At 44.9% G+C, this 25,257-nt stretch overlaps 4 protein-coding genes across 6 annotated transcripts; 2 read left to right on the top strand and 2 right to left on the bottom strand.

Moving 5' to 3' along the window:
- Positions 1-702: 702 nt before the first annotated feature.
- cenpo (centromere protein O) lies at positions 703-4,662 on the bottom strand. Its single transcript, XM_069711704.1, has 6 exons — positions 4,358-4,662; positions 4,059-4,210; positions 3,447-3,609; positions 3,077-3,348; positions 2,586-2,745; positions 703-2,152 (listed from the first exon to the last, which is right to left on the bottom strand). Exons 1-6 carry the CDS (start codon positions 4,512-4,514, stop codon positions 2,043-2,045), a joined length of 1,014 nt encoding a protein of 337 aa, XP_069567805.1. The 5' UTR covers positions 4,515-4,662; the 3' UTR covers positions 703-2,042.
- LOC138628575 (sodium-dependent multivitamin transporter-like) lies at positions 4,555-14,576 on the top strand. Of its 3 annotated transcripts, XM_069711692.1 has the most exons (17): positions 4,555-4,764; positions 5,746-5,826; positions 8,612-9,061; positions 9,127-9,192; positions 9,730-9,781; positions 9,862-9,929; positions 10,048-10,202; positions 10,543-10,683; positions 11,536-11,662; positions 11,903-11,991; positions 12,208-12,320; positions 12,405-12,475; positions 12,559-12,645; positions 12,752-12,924; positions 13,003-13,109; positions 13,193-13,314; positions 14,131-14,576. In XM_069711692.1, the coding sequence occupies exons 3-17, from the start codon at positions 8,714-8,716 to the stop codon at positions 14,239-14,241; spliced, it is 1,830 nt and encodes a 609-aa protein (XP_069567793.1). In that variant the 5' UTR covers positions 4,555-4,764; positions 5,746-5,826; positions 8,612-8,713; the 3' UTR covers positions 14,242-14,576. The 3 variants fall into 3 exon arrangements, with proteins under 3 accessions (XP_069567793.1, XP_069567790.1, XP_069567792.1); XM_069711689.1 differs by lacking the exon at positions 5,746-5,826; XM_069711691.1 differs by lacking the exon at positions 4,555-4,764 and having other exon boundaries at positions 5,624-5,826.
- A 1,011-nt stretch (positions 14,577-15,587) lies between these two features.
- On the top strand, positions 15,588-23,548 carry adgrf3a (adhesion G protein-coupled receptor F3a). The gene is made up of 18 exons (XM_069711683.1): positions 15,588-15,651; positions 16,072-16,126; positions 16,205-16,217; positions 16,313-16,441; positions 16,530-16,685; positions 16,766-16,872; positions 16,955-17,013; positions 17,116-17,240; positions 17,762-17,977; positions 18,531-18,773; positions 18,851-18,988; positions 19,810-19,918; positions 20,159-20,243; positions 20,327-20,506; positions 21,329-22,651; positions 22,742-22,783; positions 23,266-23,301; positions 23,370-23,548. Exons 1-18 carry the CDS (start codon positions 15,641-15,643, stop codon positions 23,424-23,426), a joined length of 3,084 nt encoding a protein of 1,027 aa, XP_069567784.1. The 5' UTR covers positions 15,588-15,640; the 3' UTR covers positions 23,427-23,548.
- Positions 23,469-25,091, bottom strand: LOC138628589 (ankyrin repeat domain-containing protein 66). Its single transcript, XM_069711714.1, has 4 exons — positions 24,871-25,091; positions 24,070-24,298; positions 23,915-23,989; positions 23,469-23,709 (listed from the first exon to the last, which is right to left on the bottom strand). Exons 1-4 carry the CDS (start codon positions 25,007-25,009, stop codon positions 23,604-23,606), a joined length of 549 nt encoding a protein of 182 aa, XP_069567815.1. The 5' UTR covers positions 25,010-25,091; the 3' UTR covers positions 23,469-23,603.
- Positions 25,092-25,257: the final 166 nt, after the last annotated feature.

Raw genomic sequence — 25,257 nt, 5'->3', positions numbered from 1 at the left:
ATCTTTGATTTAAAGTGTCTAAATGGATGAAACTGATTGATTAAGCTGTATCAGTGTTGGGATTAGAAGGAAAAAGTGCAGCAGCAGTTATTTAAACACAGACAGATGATGACTGACTCTGAATCTCTTTTGAATATAAATTAGAAAAATGAGCTCACCAGCAGAAGTCAGCAGCTCTTCCACTCTGAGGAGACTGCCGAATTTTTGGGGAAGTTTAGTTGAGCCATCATCGGGACTGGACTTCAGTTTGTCATGGGAGGGATCTGCCCTGCAGAGGGGCAGGCTGTGTGTAGGCAGGAATATGAAAGGGACACTGCACCAACATATGGTTCTTATCAATGAGGAGTCACGTGGTGTTGTTTCCGGAAGTGTACTAACAATTTACAGGTTAAGAAATAAATAACAGTAAAGAGAATTAAAGTAGTTGTATTACTACTTGTGAGGAGAAAAGGGTTGCAAATTATCGTTATTACTATTATTTATTCTAATAATTATTTTTAATTGTTTGGTCTGAAAGTTAATTATAAGTTCCCAGAGCCCAAAATGACAAAACCTAAAGAGGATGCATTTAGTGTCAAACAAAAGGAGAGAATCTTTTCTTAAAAATAACCTAAACAATTAACACATGATCAAAATTATTTAATACATTTTCAAACAACTAATTGACACATCTGAAGAAAAAACATGTACAATCATGTCAGAATTTTTTTTTAAACAAAATAATTATTTATTTGTGTCCTTAATGTAGAAATCAACTGAGAATGAATGTCTTTAAATTTGTTGTATTTATTTGGTCCTCCATCACGTGTCTTCTATTTGTACTATGCAGAATTTTAACTGGCATATATTTATATTGTTTGTATTGCGTAGTTTTTGTGTTGTCATTCCTTGTTTATAAGTATTTCCATTGTTTTTTGTAATTTCTTTTTTAAACCTTTATTTTAGTTTCTATCAGCACCTTGAGACTGTGAGGAACTACATTTCCTTTAAATGTGTATGTGGAGGAATGACAATAATAAACCTGAACTTAGATGCCTTCCACCTGTGATTGTAAATGACACTCAAACATTGAACAACATTTTGACACAGCAGCATCATGTTATCTTCCGTCATCAATCAGTTTTAGAAGCTGCAGGACGTCGTGTGACTGCAGCTGAAATATAATCTGAGGAATTTGTTGATGCACAGTTACGGCACACGCTCACTGACATAGTGCACAATGGGAGATTATATTACACATGCTGAGAGAGCCATGGCAGCAAACACACCTGCAGGAATAAACTCTGAGGACGGATGACAGACTCCCGGTCAGAAGAGAAGATTTCAGCCTTTATTGAAAAAGACAAACTGACCGAGGTGTTGTTCTCCCTGCAGGATCAGTCTGATGGATCACATGTGTGGAGGAGCAGCGCTGCAGGGGAACCTGAGAGTACTGAACCAGAAGGAGGACCGAGACCTGCAGCACAGACTCAATATGTTGGACAAACAGCACCGGTTGACCCGCAAGCTGCTGCAGCAGAGACAGGCGGCGCTGCTCGAAGAGGTGAGGAGGGTGGTGATGGTGAAAGTCTGTGAACCCAAAGCTACGGTCAACACTGCCATGAAGGACATCGGAGAGCAGAGCTTCATCAGAGGACTTCACACGTCTGACGGAGGACAACCTCATCGTCACAGCAGAGGACCCGAGACGAGCCGCTCCGTCTCCGCGCCGCCGGCACCGTTTCCGCTTAGACGCCGAGGAAACGTCAGCAGCAGCCTGTCGCTCCGGCAGATGAAGAGCATCGCAGCCATCGACTCGATCTCGGAGAAAGAGCTGGCGCGGCAGCGGCAGGCGGAGCAGGAGGAGGCGGATAGGCTGTGGTGGCTGCAGACGGAAACGTTACACCACAAGGTGGCGGCGTTCATCCAGCAGCTCAAAGACAGAGGCGCTGCAGAGCCTCCGTGAGAGTCACCCACATCATCAACTTACACCGCAAACAGGAAGAAGCACAACTGATGCTGCTTCATCAGAAACTACAGTCTTTGTTATTATTTTATATAAATCAAATGATACTCCCAGATTTCTTCATGGCTGTCAGAGCTCTGTGTACAGGAACCTCAAGCAGTAAACTGCAGTTCATCTTCCACTGAGGAGACTCAGGAAGACGCTCGTCTGCAAAGAAACACAAATATCACAAAGAAATGAAGCAGCAGGTCAGAATATTTATTTATCAAACCAGCTCTCTGAACAATCTGCCTTTTAATAAAAAATTCTTAACTTCCTGAAAGCTGATGTTATCAGTAATTCATCTGTCGTTTGTTTATTTGATTAATTAAATATCAGAAAATCGTGAAAGAGTCACATCAGATTCACAGTGTTCAGTGACGTCGATTATTGAATTTAGAAAGATGTCAAAGAGAAAGAAGAGGACATTAAAGGAGGTTTGTTGATTACTTTTCTGATGAATAAACTGTTTCAGATCTGATTTAATGTTTTAAATGGTGTTTGCGAGTCATGTGACACACTGTTGAACAGACCAGCGGAGGTGGTTTGTTCTCCAGATGTGAGTTATAATCTATACAGCAGCTGTCTGTCTGACTCCTACCTGTACATTCAAAGTGGACTGCGGTGGGGAGACACCTGGTGAGGTCCGTGTAGTCCAACCTGCAGAGGAAAGCCGCCCTCCCTCTTGGCACGCTGAACATCAGCACCAGTATGGAACACAACACGTTACTCTCCATCACCTCGACGGACCCGTGCTGCTCCTATGAACAGACAGGAGGATGTTACTGTCAGGAGTTGTCTACTTCCTGGAAGAGAAGAGTACGTTTCTACCGATTAAAACTACACCTTTATCAGTGGATGTTGTCTGAGATTATTTACAGTATTGTGCAAAAGTTTGAGCCACTTTAGATGTTTATATTCTCATCCTTCAATCAGTGAAGGTGTGAATTCATTCTGCAGAGACAACGAGTCCAAACAACAGCTGGAAGTCACAAAGAAGAAGACAAGAAGAGTCCTGCAGCAGACAGTTTGTCCCCCACAGAGCTCCGATCTTCATGGACTCGGTTCAGAGACATTACAGCGATGTGTCACCTTGACGAGCTGCAGCTGCCGGCAGCGGCCGGAGAAGCCGTTCAGGTTCTGACTGAGGAGGTCCAGGAACGTCCTCAGGTCCGTCTGCATGCCACTCTGCTCGGCGAGCCTCTTCAGGGGGACGAAGGGCGGCACGTTGTGTCGGGCGATCCTCACCGCCGGCCTCAGGTCAATCTCCAGGTTGTACGTGTCCAGGTAGACGCCCTGGTACGCAGTCGCCACGGATACGCACACTCCTTTACCCTGACGGGTCTGTATGACGTCATACCCGCCTGGTGACATCAGAGCAGGTGAAAGGAGATGAAAATGAGTATAAGGAGGCTGTTAAAACAGAACGAGAAGAAGTCATCAAACAGCTGACTGTCGGTACCGATGAGGTGATGAAGGTCCAGGAGGTCCTTCAGCTGGGTTTGTCTTGCCATCAGATGCAAAACCTCAGCGTTCTCAGAGTCTTCATCCATTCCCTCCTCCTCCTTCTCCTCTTCATCATCAGCACCCTGTCTGTCCATAGACAACCTCAGTTTCTGCAGATTCTGTGACGGATCATAAAACACATGAGGTGATGTTTCACACCAATTTAAAATGTCATAGAACAGGAAATCTACGGGCTGAAATATGTGTCACTACAAACTGAATTTAAACTGTTTCAGTTTGTGTCTTACACATCTGGGTCTTTAAGGGGCAGCAATCACGAGCAGATTAATCATTTTAAGGAAGCCTAGACCACATTATAGCTGGTCCAGACCTAAAACAGCTTAATTTATTCAAGTCAAACCTGGATTGAAGTATCCCAGAGAGGTTAAAGATTCTTTAAAACAATTTCTGATTCGTAAAAATAAAAAACGGGCTTTGGAAAAATGGAGAAAAATTATACTGGCTGGTTGATTGTACAGAAGATACGTGATTAAAAAGTGAAATGTCCCTTTTTCCATTTTCATAAATACAATTAAGGTTGTGTCTCTGTCTGTCTGTCCTCACTCACCTTGTGTGTCTCTGTCTCCGCTCTCAGTTTGTCTCTTTGGACCATCAGCGCTTCAACTTTAGCCTTTAGCTCCACCACCCGGCTCTGCTGCTCCGGCTGAGTTTTGCGGCTCCGAGCTTGAACTTCCAGCAGACTCAGGTGACTTAAAACACCTGCAGGTCAAACAGATACTCTGATGAACTCTCAAAACAGAAAAAAATAAATGCTGTCAGCGTCAGTCTAACAAACCGCGGCGCTAGCATTAGCTTGCTAACGTAGCTTTACAGCTAAGTCCATTAAGCTACCGGGCTGTGAGGTACCTCTAGTGGACGCTGCCTCCATGTTTCCGAAGTCCTCCGGTTTGTTCTGTTGAATGTCCTTGTTGTAAAAGACTGTGTTGTAACAGACTATGTTGTCTGTGCTGCTCAGATGAAATCGATCACTACAAACATTTGATTTTGGCGCCTGCTGCGTCATTACTCGCAGCCCCGCCCACAACTTCCACCCCGGAAGAGGATTTAAAACAGTGTGTGATCACGTGGCGCTTGAGAGACGATAAGCGAATCCAACAGTTTTTGAACAGAAGAGAAGATATTTTCGAGATGTCCACTCCACTCTGCCTCAACTTCCTGTTTTCATTCATGGAAATAATCCAGACACGTCGCGTTTAAGTGACGCAGCGCGAGCAGCAGCATGGTGCCTCCAATGGCAGAGCTGGAGTGTAAAGGTGAGTCTGTTTCACCTTTACACTCCAGCTGTCAACGTGCTCCTCATTACACGTGTCATGTTACTTCAACCAGGCTCGTTTCCTGCTCATGTTTCTTCTCACTGAGTTAAATCCTGCAGCGGGTGTCACAGATTCTAGTTTCATTATGTTATATATGTGAAGAAACCACCATTAGACATTCAGTTTACACAGAAAAGCAGCAAATCCTTACGTTTCAGGTAGGTAGGTATTTACTTTATTAATCCCTGAGGGGAAATCTTTTCGCTACAGCAGCATACAGAAGCAATAAGATAATAATATAAATAATAGAATAAAATAATAGAATAGATTAATAGAAAAGCAATCAAATAGCAGTAAAAAATATAAATATAAAATGCACAGTATATACAGTACAGTATATATCTATATATTATATACAAACAAACCAAGAAACACAGTCAACAGTGTTATTGTACTGTGATGGATTTTGCCAGAGGTGAGTTATTGTAAAGTCTTATTGCAGTGGGCAATAAGGAATGATCTCCTGTATCTGTCCTTGTGACAGCGGAGCTGGAGGAATCTTTTAGAGAAAGTGCTCCGCTGTCCCTGCAGCAGGTGGTGGAGAGGGTGGACAGGATTATCCAATATGGACAATAGTTTGTTCAGCGTCCTCCTCTCCACCACCTTTTCCAGGCTGTCCAGTTTGTAGCCGATGATGGAGCCGGCCTTCTTAACCAGTTTGTTAAGTCTGTTGGTGTCACCGGCTCCAATGCTGCTCCCCCAGCAGACCACAGCGAAGTACAATGCACTGGCCACAACAGACTGGTAGAACATCTCCAACATCTCGCTGCAACCATTGAAGGATCAAAGTTTTCTCAAGAAAAAGAGTCGACTCATCACCTTCTTGTAGACAGCATTGATGTTGGTCTTCCAGTTCAGTCTGTTGTCGATGGACACACCCAGGTACTTGTACTCCTCAACCATGTCCACCTCCTCTCCCAGGACTCTCAGCGGTTGTGGAGCCGTCGCCTTCCTCGTGAAGTCAACCACCATCTCTCTGGTCTTGGCCACGTTCAGGAGCAGGTGATTCCTTCCCGCCCACTCCACAAAGTCCTCCACTACTGCACTGTACTCATCCTCCCGTCCATCCCTTATACATCCTACCACTGCAGAGTCATCAGAGAACTTCTGCAGATGGCAGGACTCTGAGTTGTACTGGAAGTCAGTTGTGTATAAGGTGAACAGGAAGGGAGACGGAACAGTTCCCTGAGGAGCTCCAATACCACTGACCACCGTATCAGACAGCACACTGCCCAGACGGACAAACTGTGGTCTGCCTGTCAGGTAGTCATTGATCCAGGAGACGGTGGGCACGTCCACCCCCACCACCCGCAGCTTCTCACTCAGCAGCAGTGGTTGGATGGTGTTGAATGCACTGGAGAAATCAAAGAAAGTGATTCTCACAGAGTCACCGGTTCCATCCAGGTGAGACTGAGCTCATTGCAGCAGGTAGATGATGGCGTCGTCCACTCCCACATGAGGCTGGTATGCAAATTGCAGAGGGTCCAGAGAAGATTTCACCAGCGGCCTGAGGTGGGCCAAGACCAGCCTCTCCAGCACCTTCATCACATGAGATGTGAGGGCAACCGGTCGGTAGTCATTGAGGCCAGATGGAGTCGTCTTCTTGGGGACAGGAACCAGGCAGGACGTCTTCCACAGCACCGGGACCTCCTCCAGCTTCAGGCTCAGGTTGAAGAGGTGTTGTAGGACCTCAGCCAGCTGGACGGCGCAGGTCTTTAGGACCACGGGGCTGATGCCGTCAGGTCCTGCAGCCTTGCGCTGGTGGATTCTCTCCAGCTGTCTCCTAACCTGGCCAGTCGTCACAGAGAGGGGGTGAGGGGGGTGGTGTCGATGGAGGAAGAGCCCTTTGAGATTGAGGGCTCTATGCAGTTCACCAGGGGGCGCAGAGGGAGGAGGGGGGGGGAGACAGCAGAGGTGTTTGGGAGGTGTGAGGTGTGGAGGAGGCAGATGAGGGTGGTGAACTAAACCTGTTGAAGAAACAGTTTAGCTCATTGTTCCTCTCCAGGGAGCCCCCTGGTTGTCTCTCTCTCCCCTTGAACCCAGTAATCTCCTTCATACCGGTCCACACCTCCCTCACGTTGTTCTGTTGGAGTTTGGCCTCCAGCTTCCTCCTTTAGGAGTCCTTGCACTCCCTGAGCTTCTCCTTCAGGTGGCGCTGCACTCTCCTGAGCTCCTCCCTGTCCCCAGACCTGAAGGCTGCTTTCTTCTAGTTAAGAAGCACCTTCAGGTCACTGGTGATCCACGGCTTATTGTTGGGGAAGCAGTGTACAGTCCGGGATGGTACGGTGGTGTGTTCACAGAATTTAATGTATTCTGTGATACAGTCCGTCATGCTGTTGATGTCCTCCCCATGTGGTCCAAACAGCACATTCCAGTCCGTGGACTCAAAGCAGTCCTGCAGGGCATCTTTAGCCTCCTGTGTCCACCTCCTCACAGTCCTGGTGGTCACAGGCTGCTTCTGCACCAGGGGGACATACCTGGGAGTCAGCAGGACCAGGTTGTGGTCTGATCTACCAAGGGGGGGAAGGGCAGTAGTACTGTATGCATCCATGGCATTAGCATACAGTAAGTCCAGAGTTTTATTGTTCCGTGTGGGGCAGTTCACATACTGGTGCAAAGTTGGCAGTACTTTATCCAGACTGGTGTGGTTAAAGTCTCCATTAACTGCCAAAAATGCACCGGGATGCTTAGTCTGCAGTTTAGCCACAGTGGAGTGGATGGTGTCCACTGCTGCCTCTGCATCAGCTGATGGAGGAACGTACACAGCGATAACAATGGTGGACGTGAACTCCCTCGGCAAATAATAAGGGCGCATCCCCACGGCCAGCAGTTCAATGTCCGGGCTGCAGAAACGTTCCTTCACACACACGTGGTCGGGATTGCACCACCTCTCGTTCACATAGACTGCAATCCCTCCACCTTTCTTCTTACCGCTCCGAACAACGTCTCTGTCCGCCCGAACATCCATGGGGATGCGCCCTTATTATTTGCCGAGGGAGTTCACGTCCGCCATTGTTATCGCTGTGTATGTTCCTCCATCAGCTGATGCAGAGTGCAGCAGTCCTGAAGCCGGGTACGGCCGCGCTGTGGTCCGGGAAATGTGAGTGCAGCCATGTCTCGGTGAAACACATGATGCTGCACTCCCGGTATTCCCGCTGGGTCTTTACCAGCGCGCCGAGCTCGTCCGTCTTGTTGGCCAACGACCTCACATTCCCCATTAAGATCGCCGGTACCGCTGGTTTGTATTTCCTCCTTTCCGCCTTTAGCTTAGCTCCAGCTCTGCAACCCCGCCGTCTTCTCCGAAGTTCAACGGGGATCTCAGGCCTCGCTCCGGGCCTCAGAAGCTGAAATCCTGCAGATCTTTTTTTAACAGTGACTCTATACTTGATGGGTTATTTTATTTTTTTTATTATTTCTGTCTTTGTGGATTTATAACAAGAAAAAATAAAATATTTTACTGTGTCCAAAGTCAAAAGGCTTCATATTCTGAATGACAACGTGTTTGAAAACTGAGTTTCTAAAAGTGTCTGAGTCATAGCTGCCTGTGCTTGCTGGAACCTTTCGTATCTGTGACCTTGAGAGCCCTCAGAGATCTGCTGCTACTGTTTCAACCTCCCATTTCCGAAACTGCCAACAATTATTTTTGGATCAGCACAAGCAGGGGAAAGTTGACAGAGTTTGTGTGACCTCGGACAGTTCAGATGACTTCACGTTTATCTGAGAGGAAACACAAACATGCTCCCTCTCTTACAGATATGTATTTAATCTGTGATTCTTTCTGCTTCAGGGTTGCTGGACTGTTCCTGACTGATGGGTGTGAGCACAGACGTCTTCCCTTCATCTGCAGCTGCACACAATCTCGTCCATCAGCAGCTGGGAGTCAATCAGGATGGACCCGTCCGACCAGAAGCACTTCACGCTCACAGACTATGTGATCTTTGCCGTGCTGCTCGCCGCCTCCCTGACCATCGGGCTGTATCACGCTCTGTCTGGCGGCCGGCAGCGCACCACACGGGAGTTCCTGATGGCCGACCGGAGCATGCGTTGCCTCCCCGTGTCTTTGTCGCTCATTGCCTCCTTCCAGTCAGCCGTGGCCATCATCGGCGTCCCAGCGGAGATCTACAACCACGGCACGCAGTACTGGTTCATCGGCTGCGCCTACGTTCTGGGTCTCCTCATTCCTGCTCATGTCTTCATTCCAGTGTTGTACCGGCTGCAGATCTCCAGCGCCTACCAGGTGAGTCTTTGGTTCTTAGCCCGGACTGGATTTAAAGGAGCTGCTCACCACTTTTTCTTCTACAGTATCTGGAGCTGCGATTCAGCAAAGCCGTGCGCATCTGTGGGACGTTGACCTTCATCTTTCAGATGGTGGGTGCAGAACTATTCAGTTCAACTCTATTTATACAGCAACAAATCACAGCACTAGTTGTTACAGGGAACTTAACACAGAAAAGTTCTCACAACGGAACGTTAGAACATTATAGAGGAATCCAGCAACCTCCGACAGAACCAGAACCAGAAGCAGAGGTAGCAATCATCTGCTTCGAATGGTTGGAATGAGAGGAGAGCAGAGAGAGAAAAGAAAAGCATAGAGAGACCAAAACCACAGACCAGAACCGTGCAGCTGCAGAAAGGAGCAGGGAGAGGAGAGGAGAGGAGAGGAGCAGTGCATCATGGGAGATCTCCCAGCAGCCTCGGCCTGTGGCAGCAGACCTGGAGGATGGTTCAGGGTCACCTGAGCCTATCGAACTGTAAACTTTATCAAATGGGAATTTTAAAGCCTGTTTGTTGACTTTAGTTTAGCATGTTTGGAGCAGAATTAGCTGTTTGTTAGTCATTATTATTAGCATATAAATAGTCATTACTTCAGTTATATAGTTGATTATTTGTGATTATTTCCTCCAGGTCATCTACATGGGAGTGTGTGTTTACACTCCTGCCTTTGCACTAAATGCAGGTACGACCCCTTCATGTATTTCACTTTGTCTAATTAAATAAAATTCCTGGCTTTAGTGTGTTGCTGTTTTTTTCTTCCAGTGACTGGATTTGAGATATGGGGGACAGTGCTGGTGACTGGACTGGTGTGCATATTGTACACGACTCTGGTGAGTGATATAACACATCATCGTCTGGACTCGAATCAATTAATCCCATCTCCAGATATTAATATAAAAGATGTGACGGGTATATTCATTAGATTTGTTCCTCATCTGCCCCTCTCAGGGCGGTCTGAAGGCCGTAATCTGGACCGACGTCTTTCAGACCGTCGTGATGTTCGCGGGGCAGCTGGCCGTCGTCGTGGTCGGAGTGCAGCAGACCGGAGGCGTGTCGGAGGTCTGGAGGAAAGTTCAGGAGGGAAACCGCATCTCTGGTCTCGAGTGAGTTTGTTTGTAGGAGAGGAAACACAGTCAAGAATCTGCAAAGATGTAGGCCTGTTGATGACATATGGAAGCCTGATTTATTGGCTTGGGAGGAAAGAAAAGGAACCAGATCATCACTTAGAGACATTATTTACTGCAAGTTTAAGAAGGTTTTTATTAGATACTGTTGCTTCCTGCAGGACTGAATCCTCCAACTGTGTTCAGTCAGTTAATTGACTTTCTTGACCTGCTGCCTGAGTTGACACATGTGGCACAGTGAATGAAACATGATTGCTCCGCACACATTGTATTGCATGTCACAGTGATCTTGCTGTCTGTTTTCGTCCTCTGTGTCCAGCCTGAACCCCGACCCCACAGAGAGACACACCTTCTGGACTCTCGGGGTGGGCGGAGTTTTCCTGATGCTGTCGCTGTACGGAGTGAACCAGGCTCAGGTGCAGAGATACCTCAGCTCGCGCACGGAGAGAGAAGCTGTCAGGTAACACGAAGACTCAAACTGATGATGTATTTAACACCAACTCATAAGACAATGAACGTGGAGGAGATTCTTTAAATACTCTCACAGCTGTGACAGACATGTTGACGTCACAGAATTGAACTGGTACAACATGTGCGTTATAGAAAGTCTGCAACTGTCAGAATAAGTTCTGCTGTTCCTTTGCAGGTGTCACTCTATATGTTTGCTGCGTGAATAAGCCTGATGTCGCTATGAAAGATATAATTTATTGTTACATACAGGATGTCATTTTAGTGACATCTAGTGGTGAGCTGACAGATTACAAACAACCTGAACGCTCCTCGTCTCATCGTCCTTCCAAAAGAGTCCGTCGATAGAGACAGTATGACTTGCATCGACAAACAACGTGTAGCAGAGGAAAACACTGCACCTAGATGTTCTAACCCCCCTATCCTTTCTCCCCCTCCCCCCACCATCCCCCCCCCCCCCCCCCCCCCCCCCCCCCCCCCCCCCCCCCCCCCCCCCCCCCCCCCCCCCCCCCCCCCCCCCCCCCCCCCCCCCCCCCCCCCCCCCCCCCCCCCCCCCCCCCCCCCCCCCCCCCCCCCCCCCCCCCCCCCCCCCCCCCCCCCCCCCCCCCCCCCCCCCCCCCCCCCCCCCCCCCCCCCCCCCCCCCCCCCCCCCCCCCCCCCCCCCCCCCCCCCCCCCCCCCCCCCCCCCCCCCCCCCCCCCCCCCCCCCCCCCCCCCCCCCCCCCCCCCCCCCCCCCCCCCCCCCTCACACACACACACACACACACACACACACACACACACACACACACACACACACACACACACACACACACACACACACACACACACACATATCCCTGCAGGTCCTGCTACATGGTGTTCCCCGCCCTGCAGCTGGCTCTAGCTCTCAGCTGCATGATGGGTCTGGTCATGTTTGCACGTTACTGCGGGAAGGACCACTCGGACCGGCTGAGTGGCTCCTCAGATGCAGTGAGTGGAATCATCTCAAAGATTAATAAGACTAAAGATGAACAGAGTTTCTACTGAATTCTGTGAAGACCGTCTGGGCTGCAGGAGCATTTTCATATTTTATAGTCACTCTTGATGCAAATGTGGCAGAACACAGAGTGTGCATTGTCATATTTATATTTTCTTTCAGGTTATTAATACATTTATGCAAATCAAACTCAAGAGTTCCAGGAAATTAAGTTTACACTTTGTTTTCTGCAGATGGTGATTTACTTTGTGATGGACATGCTGCAGGGTCTGCCTGGACTGCCCGGACTGTTCGTGGCGTGTTTGTTCAGTGCAGCTCTCAGGTATGAAACAGAGAATTAAAAAATATACACAGAGCATCGAACCAGTCAGAATATTAGTGGCTCCAAACATTACAAGGAAGCTGATTGTTGTTTAATTAAGTTTCATTAAAATATACAAGTTGTATCTTATCGTGTCAGGCGCAAGTTGTTTGTTAGTTTTTGTATTTTAAAGATGGCGTTGATGGTGTGTTTGTGTATTTTCTGGTCTCCCTGCAGCACCATCTCCTCGGCCTTCAACTCTTTGGCCACCGTGACAATGGAAGACCTCATCAAACCTAATTTTCCCGCCATGACGGAGGCGAGAGCGACCCTGCTGTCCAAAGCTTTAGGTCCACTCTCTTTAAATTCAGCAAGGGTTGACCAAGAGCTCCGTAATCTTGTTCTAAAGTTTGACCTCGTGTCCTCTCCCACAGCTTCGTCCTACGGGCTGCTGTGTCTGGCCATGGCTTATCTCACCCACCTCATGGGGGACTCCGTGTTACAGGTGAGCTCACCTGATGATAGATCGAATAACTACCAACATTCATCCTTAAGTTTAAGCCGACTGTTCTCACGTTTGAACTCCAGGTGGCTCTGAAGATCTTCGGGATGGTCGGCGGTCCGATCCTCGGCCTGTTCTGTCTCGGGATGTTCTTCCCGTGGGCCAATGCAACCGTGAGTTCCACCTCAGCAGTGAGGTCATATGCCGGTATCCTGTATAAACCAGTTAGCTCGTGGTTCAGGATCGGTTGACTGAGGTTGTCGTTGACGGTTCTTTCAGGGAGCGCTGGCCGGCCTCGGTGCAGGTCTGACGGTGGCTTTCTGGGTTGGGATCGGGAGCATCGTCACTCGAAGCTCCACCACAAGCCCGTTGCCGCCCGCCTGTCGAGTCGTCCTTCTGTCGGACAACATGACGACCGCAGTTCAGATGGGACTCGGCAACGTGACTCTGAGGTGAGAATCCCACAGACAGTTCAGAGTTCTGGTTCCACTCAGGTCATTTCACAGCTGAATGATCTTTTGGTTCTGCAGCCAGCCATCTGGACTGAGGAGGTTCTACTCATTGTCCTACATGTGGTACAGCGCGTTCAACTGCTTCACCGTCATCCTCACCGGCCTGATCATCAGTTTCCTCACAGGTGGGAGAGCTCCTGCGTAAACACTCTATAATCCTGAGCTCTCAGTTTAACTGTAAAATGTTTGACAACATGTTTCTGTTCAGGACCAATGAAAGAAGAAGACGTGACACCAGGAACAGTTTATCCATTGTTGGGGACGCTGCTCTGTTTTCTACCTGAACGCCTCAAGAAGAAGCTCTGCTGTGTGACTCCGCTGGGACACACAGTGAGTGAAGGGATGGAGATTCAGCACAAAACCAGCAGCATTCAACAACATTAAATTCAATATTCATAATTACAACCCTGTTTCCAAAAATGTTGGGACGCTGTGGAAAATGGAAATAAAAACAGAATGTGATGATTTTCAAATCCAATAAACCCACATTTAATTGAAAATAGACCTTAGACAACATATTGTGTGTGTGTGTGTGTGTGTGCGTGTGTGTGTGTGTGTGTGTCAGATTTGTATTTGTATTAGAAATTAGTATTAAAAACGGACACAATTCTGTAGTGGAAATCACTGCATGGGCTCAGGAACACTTCTGAAAATCATTGGCTGTGAACACAGTTCATCTGCATCCACAAATGCAGGTTAAAACTACACCATGCAAAGAAGAAACCAGATATAGACATGATAAATCGATTTAAAAATCATCACATTCTGTATTTATTTACATTTTACAGTGTCACAACTTTTTGGGAAATCGGTTTGTACATTTATCATTGTTTAGGATCAAAATTCAGGAGTTCCACTGAAACAGAAGATTGTTGGTGTAACACAAGACTGCTGCTGGAAACACAATATAACAGAGCTGATTATAAGCTCAGGTTTAAAGTGAGAGTGAAGAGGATGCACAAAGAAAGATTCCTGCACAGATTATCAGTCATGGAAACAGGACAACACATCAAACACCTGATCTTTACCCACTGGTCTGTCTGGGTTCAGAATGGTGTGAGAGAGTAAAACTTTGCTCCACTGTTGATCTACTTCAGTCCACAGTTTAGACTTCCTTTATTTTAATGTTCATTCTTCTTCTTGCAGCCAGCAGCACAACAAAGTCCTCCTCAACACAAAGAGAGTAACGGACGAGCCGTCCTGCAAGAGGAGACGCAGACTTTTCTTCCTGTTGTGGAGTATGAAACAGCGGTGTGATGTCAGACTCTCTCAGGTGAGACAGTAAGCCGTCTTTGCACAGAGCACCGGGACTTTAAAACATACTTGTGTGTCGTATCGAGATGCCTCAGCTTCGTGGTGAAGGATTCATCTCCCGACTTCCTCACGTCCTCGAAGACACAATTCAGGACTTCATTGTTTTACCGCAACATGAGCTTTAGATCAAGTGCGATGCTTTATCTTCATACATGACTGCAGCTGTATGCGTGTCCCTGTAAGTTGACAGCGCCCCCCTGTGGCTGAGCGTGTGACTGTAATGCTGTTGGAACACCAAAAAACCTTTTTATAAAAAGGATTAAAAGTTTTGTAGTTTGTTTTCTTGTCTTATTGTCATTTTTCACATGTTTTACAGCTGAACATCCCATCTTAAAGGGCACATAAAGAGCAGCACACCAGTATAAAACAAGCATGAAGTGGGTATTTTTCAGGCAGTTAAGGTCACCGGATAAATAGAGCGGCTCCTCATGAATATGATTTGAATGAACCGTTGAATTCCTAACGTGTTTGGAACACAAGATCTTTGTTTGGAGCTGTCGTGTCTCCACATCAGTCACAATCATTATCCAAATAGAACCAGGAAGAGTGCTGCTTCACAAAGCTTCTCTGTGCTCTGCTGACATCCAACATAACATGAGGTTTTATAATACAGTCTGATACCCAGTGAAGGCTACATGTAAATACATACTATATAACAACCTGGTGCATGTGTTGATTTGCCTCCATTATATTTGTTGATGTGTAAAGTCCACACTCTTATTTGGATAAGCAAATCTTCTGATCATCCTTGACGTAGTTTATTTGGATGAATGGTAAATACTTGAACAACATCACAAAGAAAATGAGCTTTTTCAGTCATTTATGCACCGTAAAATCTATAGAGGTGATATTTTTCTTTGGAAAAATTAAGTGTACCCCTGGAATCAGAAGCTGGTATCACCTCCTTCAGCAGAAATAACTTTACATATAATTAAAAACAAACAGCACATTTTAACTTTGTGGCCTTTATTTTTAATCTTTCTTTGCAACATGTCTATTTTTAAGACAAATAATCAACACTTGAACATCATTTTTTGCTCTGTCATGTGTATTTTCCAAATACAAATATGAACCTACATCATGTTTCACATTTTGTTTTGTTGCTGAAGTTCTATCTGAATGGTTTCCTAAAACAACCCAATGTGCAGCTTCCGTGTTTGAAAGTCAAATTAGTTTCACATAACAGCCTCGTTACTTTGCATGCAGTAAACTCTGCTTGGAAACTTATTTCCTGGTCAGCTGCTGCGGTGACGGCGACGGCTCCATCAGTGAGCTCCTGTCGTCTGTAGTGATCTGTTCTAACGCCGCGGGACGCTGCTGTGGTGGTTCACTGATTAACATTATGGAGAATAGGTGAGCTGATGTTTCTGCATTTACTATTTTACATGATGTCATACTAAACTGAAGAAGAACAAGAACACAAATATTTTTGTACTCTTCATCAGTGGTGTATAAAGTACCTGAAAGACACAGTCGAGTTAAAGTACAGGAATCTTAGCAGAAAATGACTTTTGTAAAAGTTAATGTCTCCTTTGTTGGGCCCAGAGAAGGCAGCTGTGTTTCTAGATCATGTTTATATCTGGTTTCTTCTTTGCATGGTGTAGTTTTAACCTGCATTTGTGGATGCAGCGATGAACAGTGTTCAGAGACAATGGTTTTCAGAAGTGTTCCTGAGCCCATGCAGTGATTTCCACTCCAGAAATGTGTCTGTTTTTAATGCAGTGCTCTTGCTTGCTGATTAAAATGACTTTTCATGTTATTTATTATTTACAGAAACAGGATGTGGACCTGTATATTTCTGTCTGCCCTGGGCCTGAACATCTGTCAGGTCTGTCAGCAGTGCATCGTCAGATCTTTAAATTTGATTTTATAACATTACATTAAACTGAATTCTTTTCTTTTACAGGCGGCTGAAGAAGGTAAAATGATCTGTGTCGAAATAAACGCATTTATTTAAACATGTAAACAGATATGTTGGAGTCTCTGAGGTGTCTGTTTGTTTTTCATGTTTCAGGAAACTCAACTCAGATGTATTACGCCAAACTGATCATAGACCGTTCTGCATTAGAAAACATCAGTAAGATACTGAAGCCTTTTGTGAACGACCCCAGCCTGTATGTGGACAACCTCAAAATTACAACAAGTAAAAAAAACAACTCCAAAATACTGCATGTTGTGATCTCTGAGGTAAAGAACCTGTCTATGAAACTGGTCTTCTGCTTCCTGATCAGTCTGTATGGACAAGTCGGACAGCAAACAGTGCAACTGCCGGCAAGGACACAGGTGGAGCGATGACGTGTGTCAGTCCAAACAGATGTGTTGTGGCTCTGCAGAATGCTCCTTCCCGAAAGAAGAAACGGCTGCACCATGTATCCTAAATACCACAGGTACCGGCTCATTTAATATTTTCCGATACATGTGTGTGTTTATTTGCATGAAGCATGAGGACAGTTTGCTTGGTTCGCAGTCGCCATCACAGGGTCGATGAATTTGGTGGGAGTGAAATTTCAGGGATGTCTGGCTGATCAAAATTCTCCGAACTATGAAAACTGTAAGAAGGACCTGTTAGAAAAGGTATTTATTAATATAACAGAACATTATTTAATGAATTACCCTGCAGGAGTCTGAATTAATGTTTCTGTGTGTCACCTTCCAGATGAAGGAAGTCTACAGCACTTTAACAGGATTTGACTCTTTAACAATCACAGGATTCAGGTTTTTCTTTTATTTACCAATAAAATGTTTATTCATGTATTTAGTTTTAAACGGGTATCTTATTTCAATCTGAATTTTTTTTTTTTTTTTTCATTTCTGAAGGACCGGAAGCATTATTGTGGATTTTACTATGATCATTGCTTCCAGCGTCAATTCACAAGATCTGATTAAAAAATCCCAAAACCTGAGTGACAATCTGGAGGCTTCGCTCAGTCTGGAGACGACAGGTGAGCAAGAACACACCTGTTTGGATTTAACATTAACCAGTCTCCTTTAAATCCAGTCTTTACATAAACAGGAAGTATTACTGAGAAATATCTTAACAGCTTTTAAAAGACTTGCTAAAATTTGTGGTTCCCAGAGGATGAATCATTTAGCGCCACCAGCAGGCAAAACTTTCCAATTATCTCCTGAAATATTTCTTCATATATTTGGATGCTGCAGAATGTTGTGCAAACATTTTAAAAGCTTAAATTTTAAGACCAATACCCACAACTGAGAACACAGAAACATGCCAAACATCAGCATGGTAACACTGTCACTGTGAGCATGCTAATGTTAGCATGTAGCTGCTGCACATACAGAAAGTGAAGCCTCAGAGCAGCTGCAGGCTGCAGTCAGGTTACAACTTTTACAAAACTGATTAAAGCTGCACACATCCATATTTTCATGTTTAAAATGAATCAAATTATAATAATGATATTAATATAGTGGCAACGAAATTAATCTGCGACTCTCGTCTTCACAGGTGTCATCCGTCTGCACATGCCTCCCAACCCGGTGTGCTACAACACCGCCACCAGCCTCAGGTGCTTGTCGCAGGAGAAACTGACTGCGCAGCTGGTGTGGCAACTGAAGAAACCCAACGGGGATTTTGACATAACGAACGGCAGCGTGTCGACCGTGTTGATATCAGAGTCAGTAACTGAAGTCAAGCTCCTAAGAGTGTCTGAACTCTGGGCAGGTATGTCGGCTCCGCCCATTTTCTATTTTTGCAGCACCACATTTATCCGACAACTTTAAATTAATTTTCTTTTTTAAATCTGGGGTGTGGCCTTTAAAGGAAGGGAGTCTATTAGACCTCTGCAGCTTCTTCTTTTCTGTCTAAACTCACCTGAATCCACAGGTGTAGAGCTGCCGAAGCACAGGAACAATGCTCCGCCCACTTTTTTGAATTAAAATTAATTTCCGATTTTTATCCGATCATTTCCAAAGCATCTGTCCTGCAGGAGAACCAATAAAAACAAAAGGTTTGATTCAAGACATCAATTAGAAGCCTCCTTTTAATCCGCTTCCGTTTGCCCTGTTAAAGTGCATCACATGTTGATACAAACTCAGCACTTCCTTGTAGTCGTTTCAAATTAATAGCAAACAGAAACCCTTCCTTTGAATTTGATTTCACCTCAGATTGTAATTTTTTTTTTATCACAAACAACATCACCATCATGTTACCTTTAATAATCATAATAAAAGCTCCTCATGGAGTCTCTTTACTCCTCCTCTCTGTTTAATTTCAGGCGAGTACTCCTGTGTCGACCACCAGCAGAGCAAACTGACCACCATCTCTCACAAAGCCAGCGCCGAAATGGACGTGTGCCTGCTGCCGGAGATCCACGTGTCCACGCAGCCAGGGTTCCCGCGCTGCAAGACAAGCTCGGATATCCTGCAGGTCAGAGTCAAGTGTGAGGTGAAGAAGAGCAGAGAGGAGTACAACGTGATGTGGAATGAAAAAGACATCACGAAGAGACCCAGAGAGGACGGTGAGTATGTTTTCAATCTGAGTTTAAATGAAACTTGTTATCAACATAAATGACATGCATGTGTGTGATCTCTGCAGGTGGAGAGACATACGATTTCACAGCTGATAAAGTAGTCCTGTGTGGGGTACAATCTGAAACAACCAACCTGTCCTGCACATTTACAAACAGGTGCAACCAAACAAGAAGCGCTGAGGTCCCCATCCATGTCATATACTGTACGTTTTATTATTAATCATTAAAATATGTCTGGAAGTCGAGGCATTGTCCAACATCACACTGTGTTTACCATTAATACACACATTTAATTGTTCTGATTCTTATTGTGAATTTAATGCCCTGAACTCCCCTCAAATAATCCAACAATGGAATACATCATATCACACTTTATCTTTTTAACAATTATGTAAATTTAAACACATTTCACCACATGATAAGTATCTGAAATCTAAATATGTTGTAGTTCTTTTATTTTGAAGAGTTCCCAGCTGTTTGGTTTTTACAGGAATAAATAGGTACAGTAACACAGAGAGAAACAAGAGATATAGTTTAGTAGCATTAATACATTTACAAATTAATCAATCAATCCACAAATAAATAGATTTACATTACAAAATGTTACATTGTTTGAAATTTTACTTGGCAATAAAAATCAGAATTATGAAAAGAATTAAAAAGTTTATATGACTCCATCAATAAATAGTTCAAATGCAAAGGAATTTACAAAAACAACATAAAACCGTCACTAATTATTCAATCCTGTTCACAACCATTTGCATCTCTCAGGTTTGTTTTTGTTGTTCAAGTCGTTTTTTATGTTATTAGTGATTCATTAATGAATAAGATAAAAAATAATAATAATAAGAGCGGGGACATTAAAACAGTTGTATGATATACAGATGTATATTTTCCTTTAACTTAGACTTTATATTTTTTCCTTTAGTGTATTAAAAAAAATATACATGTGCACACATTTTTATAAATTAATATTTTAAAGATTACTTTTAAGTAATTAATTACATTTCCTTCCTCCCAACAGTTAACGATCCATTCTGTCCAGCTGATAAAGACTGGGAAGAAACTAAAGTTGGTTCTACTGCACAGTTGACATGCAAGAACGCTGCTGGACAAAGACAAAGGAAGTGCAGGTGAGATGATCCTTTTTTATTATCAATTAATCTGCCAGTTCTTTTTCAGATTAATTTATTTGTTGTCGCAGAAGAGCAAAAAATGTCACAGCTGCTTCTTTGGTCCAAAACTATCACAAGAGATTAAAGAAACTTTCAAAATATTTAATATGAGGAGCTGAAAACATTTAATAAATTATTATTCTTGCATGATTCATATTCTGTCGTTCGACTAATCGCTTAATGTATTAATGGTTTCAGTCAGAGTATGGGAAAAGGAGTGTGGGAGGAGGAGATTTCAGCTTGTGTGAACTCTGACCTGAACAGGGTGCTGCAGAATGCATTGGTAAGAATGACTTTAACACCTTTATTTAAAAACACAGCATTAAACCGTTAATCATCATCACTGAATCCTCACTGACGTCACAGATCGCCGACATCGGACTTGGCACGCTGGACAAAAACGCTGCACAGGTGTTTTCTGGCCTAAAGAACGTCACCAATGACTCTCCGACCATCAACTCTTTCGCCAACATTAACGCAGCGGTGAATGTACTGACCACGCTCAAAGACAAGCTGACTCACATAAACGAGGCGTCAACAGCAGAAGTGAGTATCACTGAATCTCTGATTATCTCCTGATTAATAATTAAAATATCAAGTATTTAATTTTTTATTTTGTCACGTTGCTTTTATTTACAGTTTTATTCAATGTTTTTACCTTCACTAAAGTCATATTTATATGCAGTTGTAGTCATAAACTTGTATATAAAAGTGGACATAGCTTCTGGCTCTGTTTTAAAGTGCAGTACCACTGAGGGCCACTGGGGGCTGGCTCCAATAGCTTCAAAAAGCATCAACTGAAAATAATTCCTGCATTCATTGGATATTAGGACTCAAATGAAGCAATTATTGGGGGCGAGGCCATTTGATTGACAGGCCTGGGTTGCAGTCAGGTTTCAGATATAGGTAGGCAGAGCATAGTCAGAAGAATCCACCCCTCGCTCCTTCCCAGCTCATCCAAATATGGTCACTTCCTGGCTCCAAAGATGGCAACAGTAGAACTCGAGGCTTGTTTTACACCACGTTAAGGCTGCAGGTTACCATCAAACACTTCCTGCTGCTGCTTCACATTAAAACAGACCCGGTGCCTTTTAATGTGAAGGAGCCAGAGAAAGTGCAGGGTATTTGTCCACACAAGAAGTGAGCTGCTGCAGGCTGCATGTTGGGAAAAAAGCAGACTATTGACTGACAGTTTGAGTTTCATCAGGCGTTCCCGGGTTGTTTTTAACAAATGTTTTATGTTGTATTAAAACAAAGTAGATTATTTCAGATTATTTACCATCTAAACTCACCACAGGTCTCTGAGTGTTGTGATTTGGCGCTTTAAAAATTCATGCTACTCAACAGCTCCTCTTCTTTTCCTTTCAGGACCTTCTGGACTCCTCCAGCAACCTGCTGGAAAAGTCTCTTGAAAGTTCGTGGAAGTCGTTGGCTGCAGGGAACAACTCGCTGGCGGGGGACTACCTGAGTTCAGTGGAGCGGTTAATCCAACTGGCGAACATCACAAACCGCAGCACAAAAAAAAACATCGAGGTGGACACGTGTAATGGGACCGATGACACGTGCTACAACTGCGTGTTCAACGTCACTGTCAGTCTGGGGAATTCAGGAGGCAGATTGGTGAAAACAGCTGGATTCCAACACCTGAAGAGCTACCTGCCCTACAACGAGACGGACGACATCCCCAACAGCATCGTGGTGTCCACGGTGACCGAGAAGCCCACTCACATCAAGATCATCATCGACTTCCAGCTGCTCAAACCCAGAGCTCGCAACGTGCCGATAACCTGCGTCTTCTGGAACAACAGCAGCAAGCATTGGTCAGATAACGGGTGTGTGTGGGTGGGGCCTGATAACGCAGGACGATGCATCTGTGACCATCTGTCCTCGTTCGCCATCCTGATGTCCAAGTATCCTGTCGATGTGCCCGGGCTAACACTGATCACCTACGTGGGTGTGTCCGTGTCCATCGTGTCACTCGTCATCAGCCTCGTGGTGGAGCTGGTCATCTGGAGGGTTGTGGTGAAGACCAACACTTTGTACCTGCGCCACACGGCCCACGTCAACATCTCTATGTGTCTGCTGGTGGCTGACTGCTGCTTTGTAGCCTCCTCCAAACCAGAGAAGATCTCCGTCACCTGGTGCCAGATCTTCGCGGTGGGGATGCATTTCTGTTACCTGTCCATGTTCTTCTGGATGTTGTGTCTGAGCAGCACTCTCCTTCATCAGGCCATCTTCCTCTTCCACAAAGTCAGCAAGAAGAATTACCTGCGCTTCTCCATCGTCCTCGGCTACGCGGTTCCTCTGCTCATCGTTTTCATCACGTTTGTCACCAACCAAAGCGGAAAGGAGGGCCTGTATTTCTCCAAAGACACTTGCTGGCTTGTTTACTCTGCGCTGCTGAAAGGCTCCATCCACACCTTCGTCATCCCAGTCGGCATGATCGTCTTCATCAACGTGTTCTCTATGCTGGTGGTGATCATGAAGCTGCTGGATCACCACCAGAACCCAGAGAACACTCATGAAAAGGACAAAGCGGCCGCCAAGACCGTGGTGAGGACGGTCATCCTGCTGACTCCCATCTTTGGAGTGACCTGGATCTTTGGGTTCGCTCTGATGCTCATTGACCTCACATCTGGACCCATAGCTTTCGCTGTCAATTATGCCTTCACGTTGCTGAACTCCTTCCAGGTATGATCAATATAATCTGTCTAATCAAATTTAAACATCTGCACCACTAAGTGTTTGTTTTACTCATTAAATTCTGTCTTTGGTTTCCAGGGTTTGTTCATTTTGTTGACCACAATCCTGGGCGACAAAACGGTGAGGTCGTTTTACATCTTTGGGGAAAATCTCAACCCTGTAACTGTATTAGAACCCCGTCTCCAAAATAAATTTAGACGCTGTGTAAAATTTAAATAAAAGCAGAATCTGATGATTTTCAAATCATGTAAACCCAAATTCAAAACTTTTTGCAACACTCTTTTATACTTGATCATGTCACTGATCTGTTGCCAGGTAACGTAATTAGTAGTGAGATGTTCCACTAGGGGAGTTTTTTGTTTTTGCGTTACGCACATATTTTCATAAAACAATAAAACTTCATGATTACTGTACATGATTTACAAATCACCACGTTCTGGTTTTTTTACACAGCGTGCCAACTTTGTTGGAAGCAGGGTTGTAATAATTTATTAGACAGCTGCCATTAGTCTCAGTATAAATAAATCAAACGGTCATCAGCAATAAATATGTGTAATAGACTATCACTAAGATTGTATTCAATCCAGATTTGTTTTTGACAGATCCGTGAAGCTCTGCTGAACTACTTAAAGAAAACGGTACGTGCACTACGGCTGGATTTAAAGGTAAAATATGATTATTGATTAATTTTCCCACCTTTTTGCAGCCTCCAGCGTCCACCAGCGACAGCACTGCCAAGTCAGACTCAACATGGAAGAAGTGAAAACTACCTGAAGGACTGACAACAAACTGCATTTTAAAATCTTTACTCCTTCTTTATGAGTTAAATTTAAATTTCTGAGTTTCTTTGTTTGCCGCTTTAAAATAAACTGATTTTAAACCTTATCTAAGGAATACTGTTTTTACTTTAGAGAATAAAACACCATGCCTGTGAAAGGCTTTAACTCTTGGACACAGTTTCCTGTGTGGAGGTGATGTAGGCCTCCGTCTGAGTGTTGCTTTTAGAGATGCGGTTCTCTTCGTTCTCTCTGCTCTGATCGGTCCACACACACACACACACACACACACACACACACACACACACACACACACACACACACACACACACACACACACACACACACACACACACACACACACACACACACACACACACACACACACACACACACACACACACACACACACACACACACACACACACACACACACACACACACACACACACACACACACACACACACAACAAGATCCTCATCTGAGTCGTCCACTAAAAGCCCTTTCTGGGCTGCGACGATGCGATACGCCTGACACTCCACCTCAGCCCTGAAACATACAACAACATGCAGCTTAGGCCTCTAAAGAGATCACATGTTGGTTATTAATATCAAGACAACATGTCTCACTTTTTAAGGAATCCAACACAGTCCTGGTGTCCGTAGATTTTGGCTATCCGCACCGGTTTGTCCCCACAGCAGTCCTCCTTGTCCACAGGTGCATGCAGAGAGTGCAGCAGCCGCAACACCGCCAGCCGCCCAGACTCTGCAGCGAAGTGGGCCGCAGTCCATCCATGCTCCGTCCTCAGGCCCGGCCGGGCTCCATGCTCCATGAGGATCCTCACCATCTCCATGTGTCCTCGGGGACAGATGTCACAGAGCGGTGCATCTGAAAAAACTGGTCCAGTCCATCATGCATTTAACTAGTTATAAAAAAAAAACGGAGACACGGACACCTTCTTATATTCTCTCCTTTACATGATACTTAATAGATTAAATTAGACTTCTGGCCTGTTTGTCACGCAACACTGGGGTGCAGGAAGGAATCACATAATTGTCAGGCCACAATACTAGTTAAAAAAAAATGCTAAATTGCGTTGATTTTCTGATGCTGTACTCAAGAGAGAAGGTTTGTTTAAACCTTAAAATACAGGAGTAAAAACTGCCTTTCAAACTGGGCCTTTAAATTTGACCTTTGACCTCAGCTGCACAGTACAAAGAAGTTATTTGACAGAGAAAAAAATTCAACCTCTATGTCAGATGAAGTCTATCTGTGCCTATCGGAGCATTTTAAGCCCCCGTTGTTGTTGCCATTACCGTCAACAGAGCAGCACCCGCAGACGAACTGGTGTAATCTGAAACTAGAGAAATGTCAGACCTGCAGGTGACTCAAGGGACGAGGACAGAGATAACTCCCTCCTCCCTGAGTACCTTTAGCTGCTGCCCAGTGGAGAGGTGTCTTGCAGCTCCAGTCGATGTCTCTCTGGTTGGGATTGCACCTCTGCTGCCTCAGAATCTCCTCAACTTGATCGTAGTCGCCTGCAGCCGCAGCTTGGTGCAACTCTGTCATGTTGGTGCATAGGTTGCCGAGCAACAGTTGATCACAACAGGGTGCCAAGTCCTAACCTGGACCTGTGAGCGGGTAATGCTGCCACCTGCTGTATGTGGACAGGAAATGGATTCTACAGAAGTAAAGGATGTTTACTTAAAACAAAATAAATTCTTCTTTACTTTTTCTGTAAATCTGAAAAAATATTTATTTAATTTTAAGTACACTTTTTTAATGTTTTATTATTGTTTTTGTCTTATATTCCAAAA

The sequence above is a fragment of the Brachyistius frenatus genome, unplaced genomic scaffold (genome assembly GCF_029030835.1).
Source record: "Brachyistius frenatus isolate BFR_SWC_R1_liver_20210118 unplaced genomic scaffold, ASM2903083v1 Contig_102, whole genome shotgun sequence".
Classification (NCBI taxonomy): Eukaryota; Metazoa; Chordata; class Actinopteri; family Embiotocidae; genus Brachyistius; species Brachyistius frenatus.
Note: the sequence above shows the minus strand (reverse complement) of the source record. Positions and strands in the feature narration are given on the sequence as shown.

Coding starts and splice junctions, on each gene's coding strand:
- cenpo (XM_069711704.1), bottom strand. CDS start 4,514: ATGACGCAGCAGGCGCCAAAATCAAATGTTTGTAGTGATCGATTTCAT. Junction 3,610..4,058: donor CGGAGACAGAGACACACAAG/GTGAGTGAGGAC, acceptor GATCCGTCACAG/AATCTGCAGAAACTGAGGTT. Junction 3,349..3,446: donor GGACCTTCATCACCTCATCG/GTACCGACAGTC, acceptor TGATGTCACCAG/GCGGGTATGACGTCATACAG.
- LOC138628575 (XM_069711689.1), top strand. CDS start 8,714: ATGGACCCGTCCGACCAGAAGCACTTCACGCTCACAGACTATGTGATC. Junction 9,782..9,861: donor TGCCTTTGCACTAAATGCAG/GTACGACCCCTT, acceptor TTTTTCTTCCAG/TGACTGGATTTGAGATATGG. Junction 10,684..11,535: donor ACGGAGAGAGAAGCTGTCAG/GTAACACGAAGA, acceptor ATATCCCTGCAG/GTCCTGCTACATGGTGTTCC.
- adgrf3a (XM_069711683.1), top strand. Junction 16,873..16,954: donor AGAAGGACCTGTTAGAAAAG/GTATTTATTAAT, acceptor GTCACCTTCCAG/ATGAAGGAAGTCTACAGCAC. Junction 17,014..17,115: donor TTAACAATCACAGGATTCAG/GTTTTTCTTTTA, acceptor TCATTTCTGAAG/GACCGGAAGCATTATTGTGG.
- LOC138628589 (XM_069711714.1), bottom strand. CDS start 25,009: ATGACAGAGTTGCACCAAGCTGCGGCTGCAGGCGACTACGATCAAGTT. Junction 24,299..24,870: donor CCACTGGGCAGCAGCTAAAG/GTACTCAGGGAG, acceptor TCTGTCCCCGAG/GACACATGGAGATGGTGAGG. Junction 23,990..24,069: donor TGTGTTGGATTCCTTAAAAA/GTGAGACATGTT, acceptor TGTATGTTTCAG/GGCTGAGGTGGAGTGTCAGG.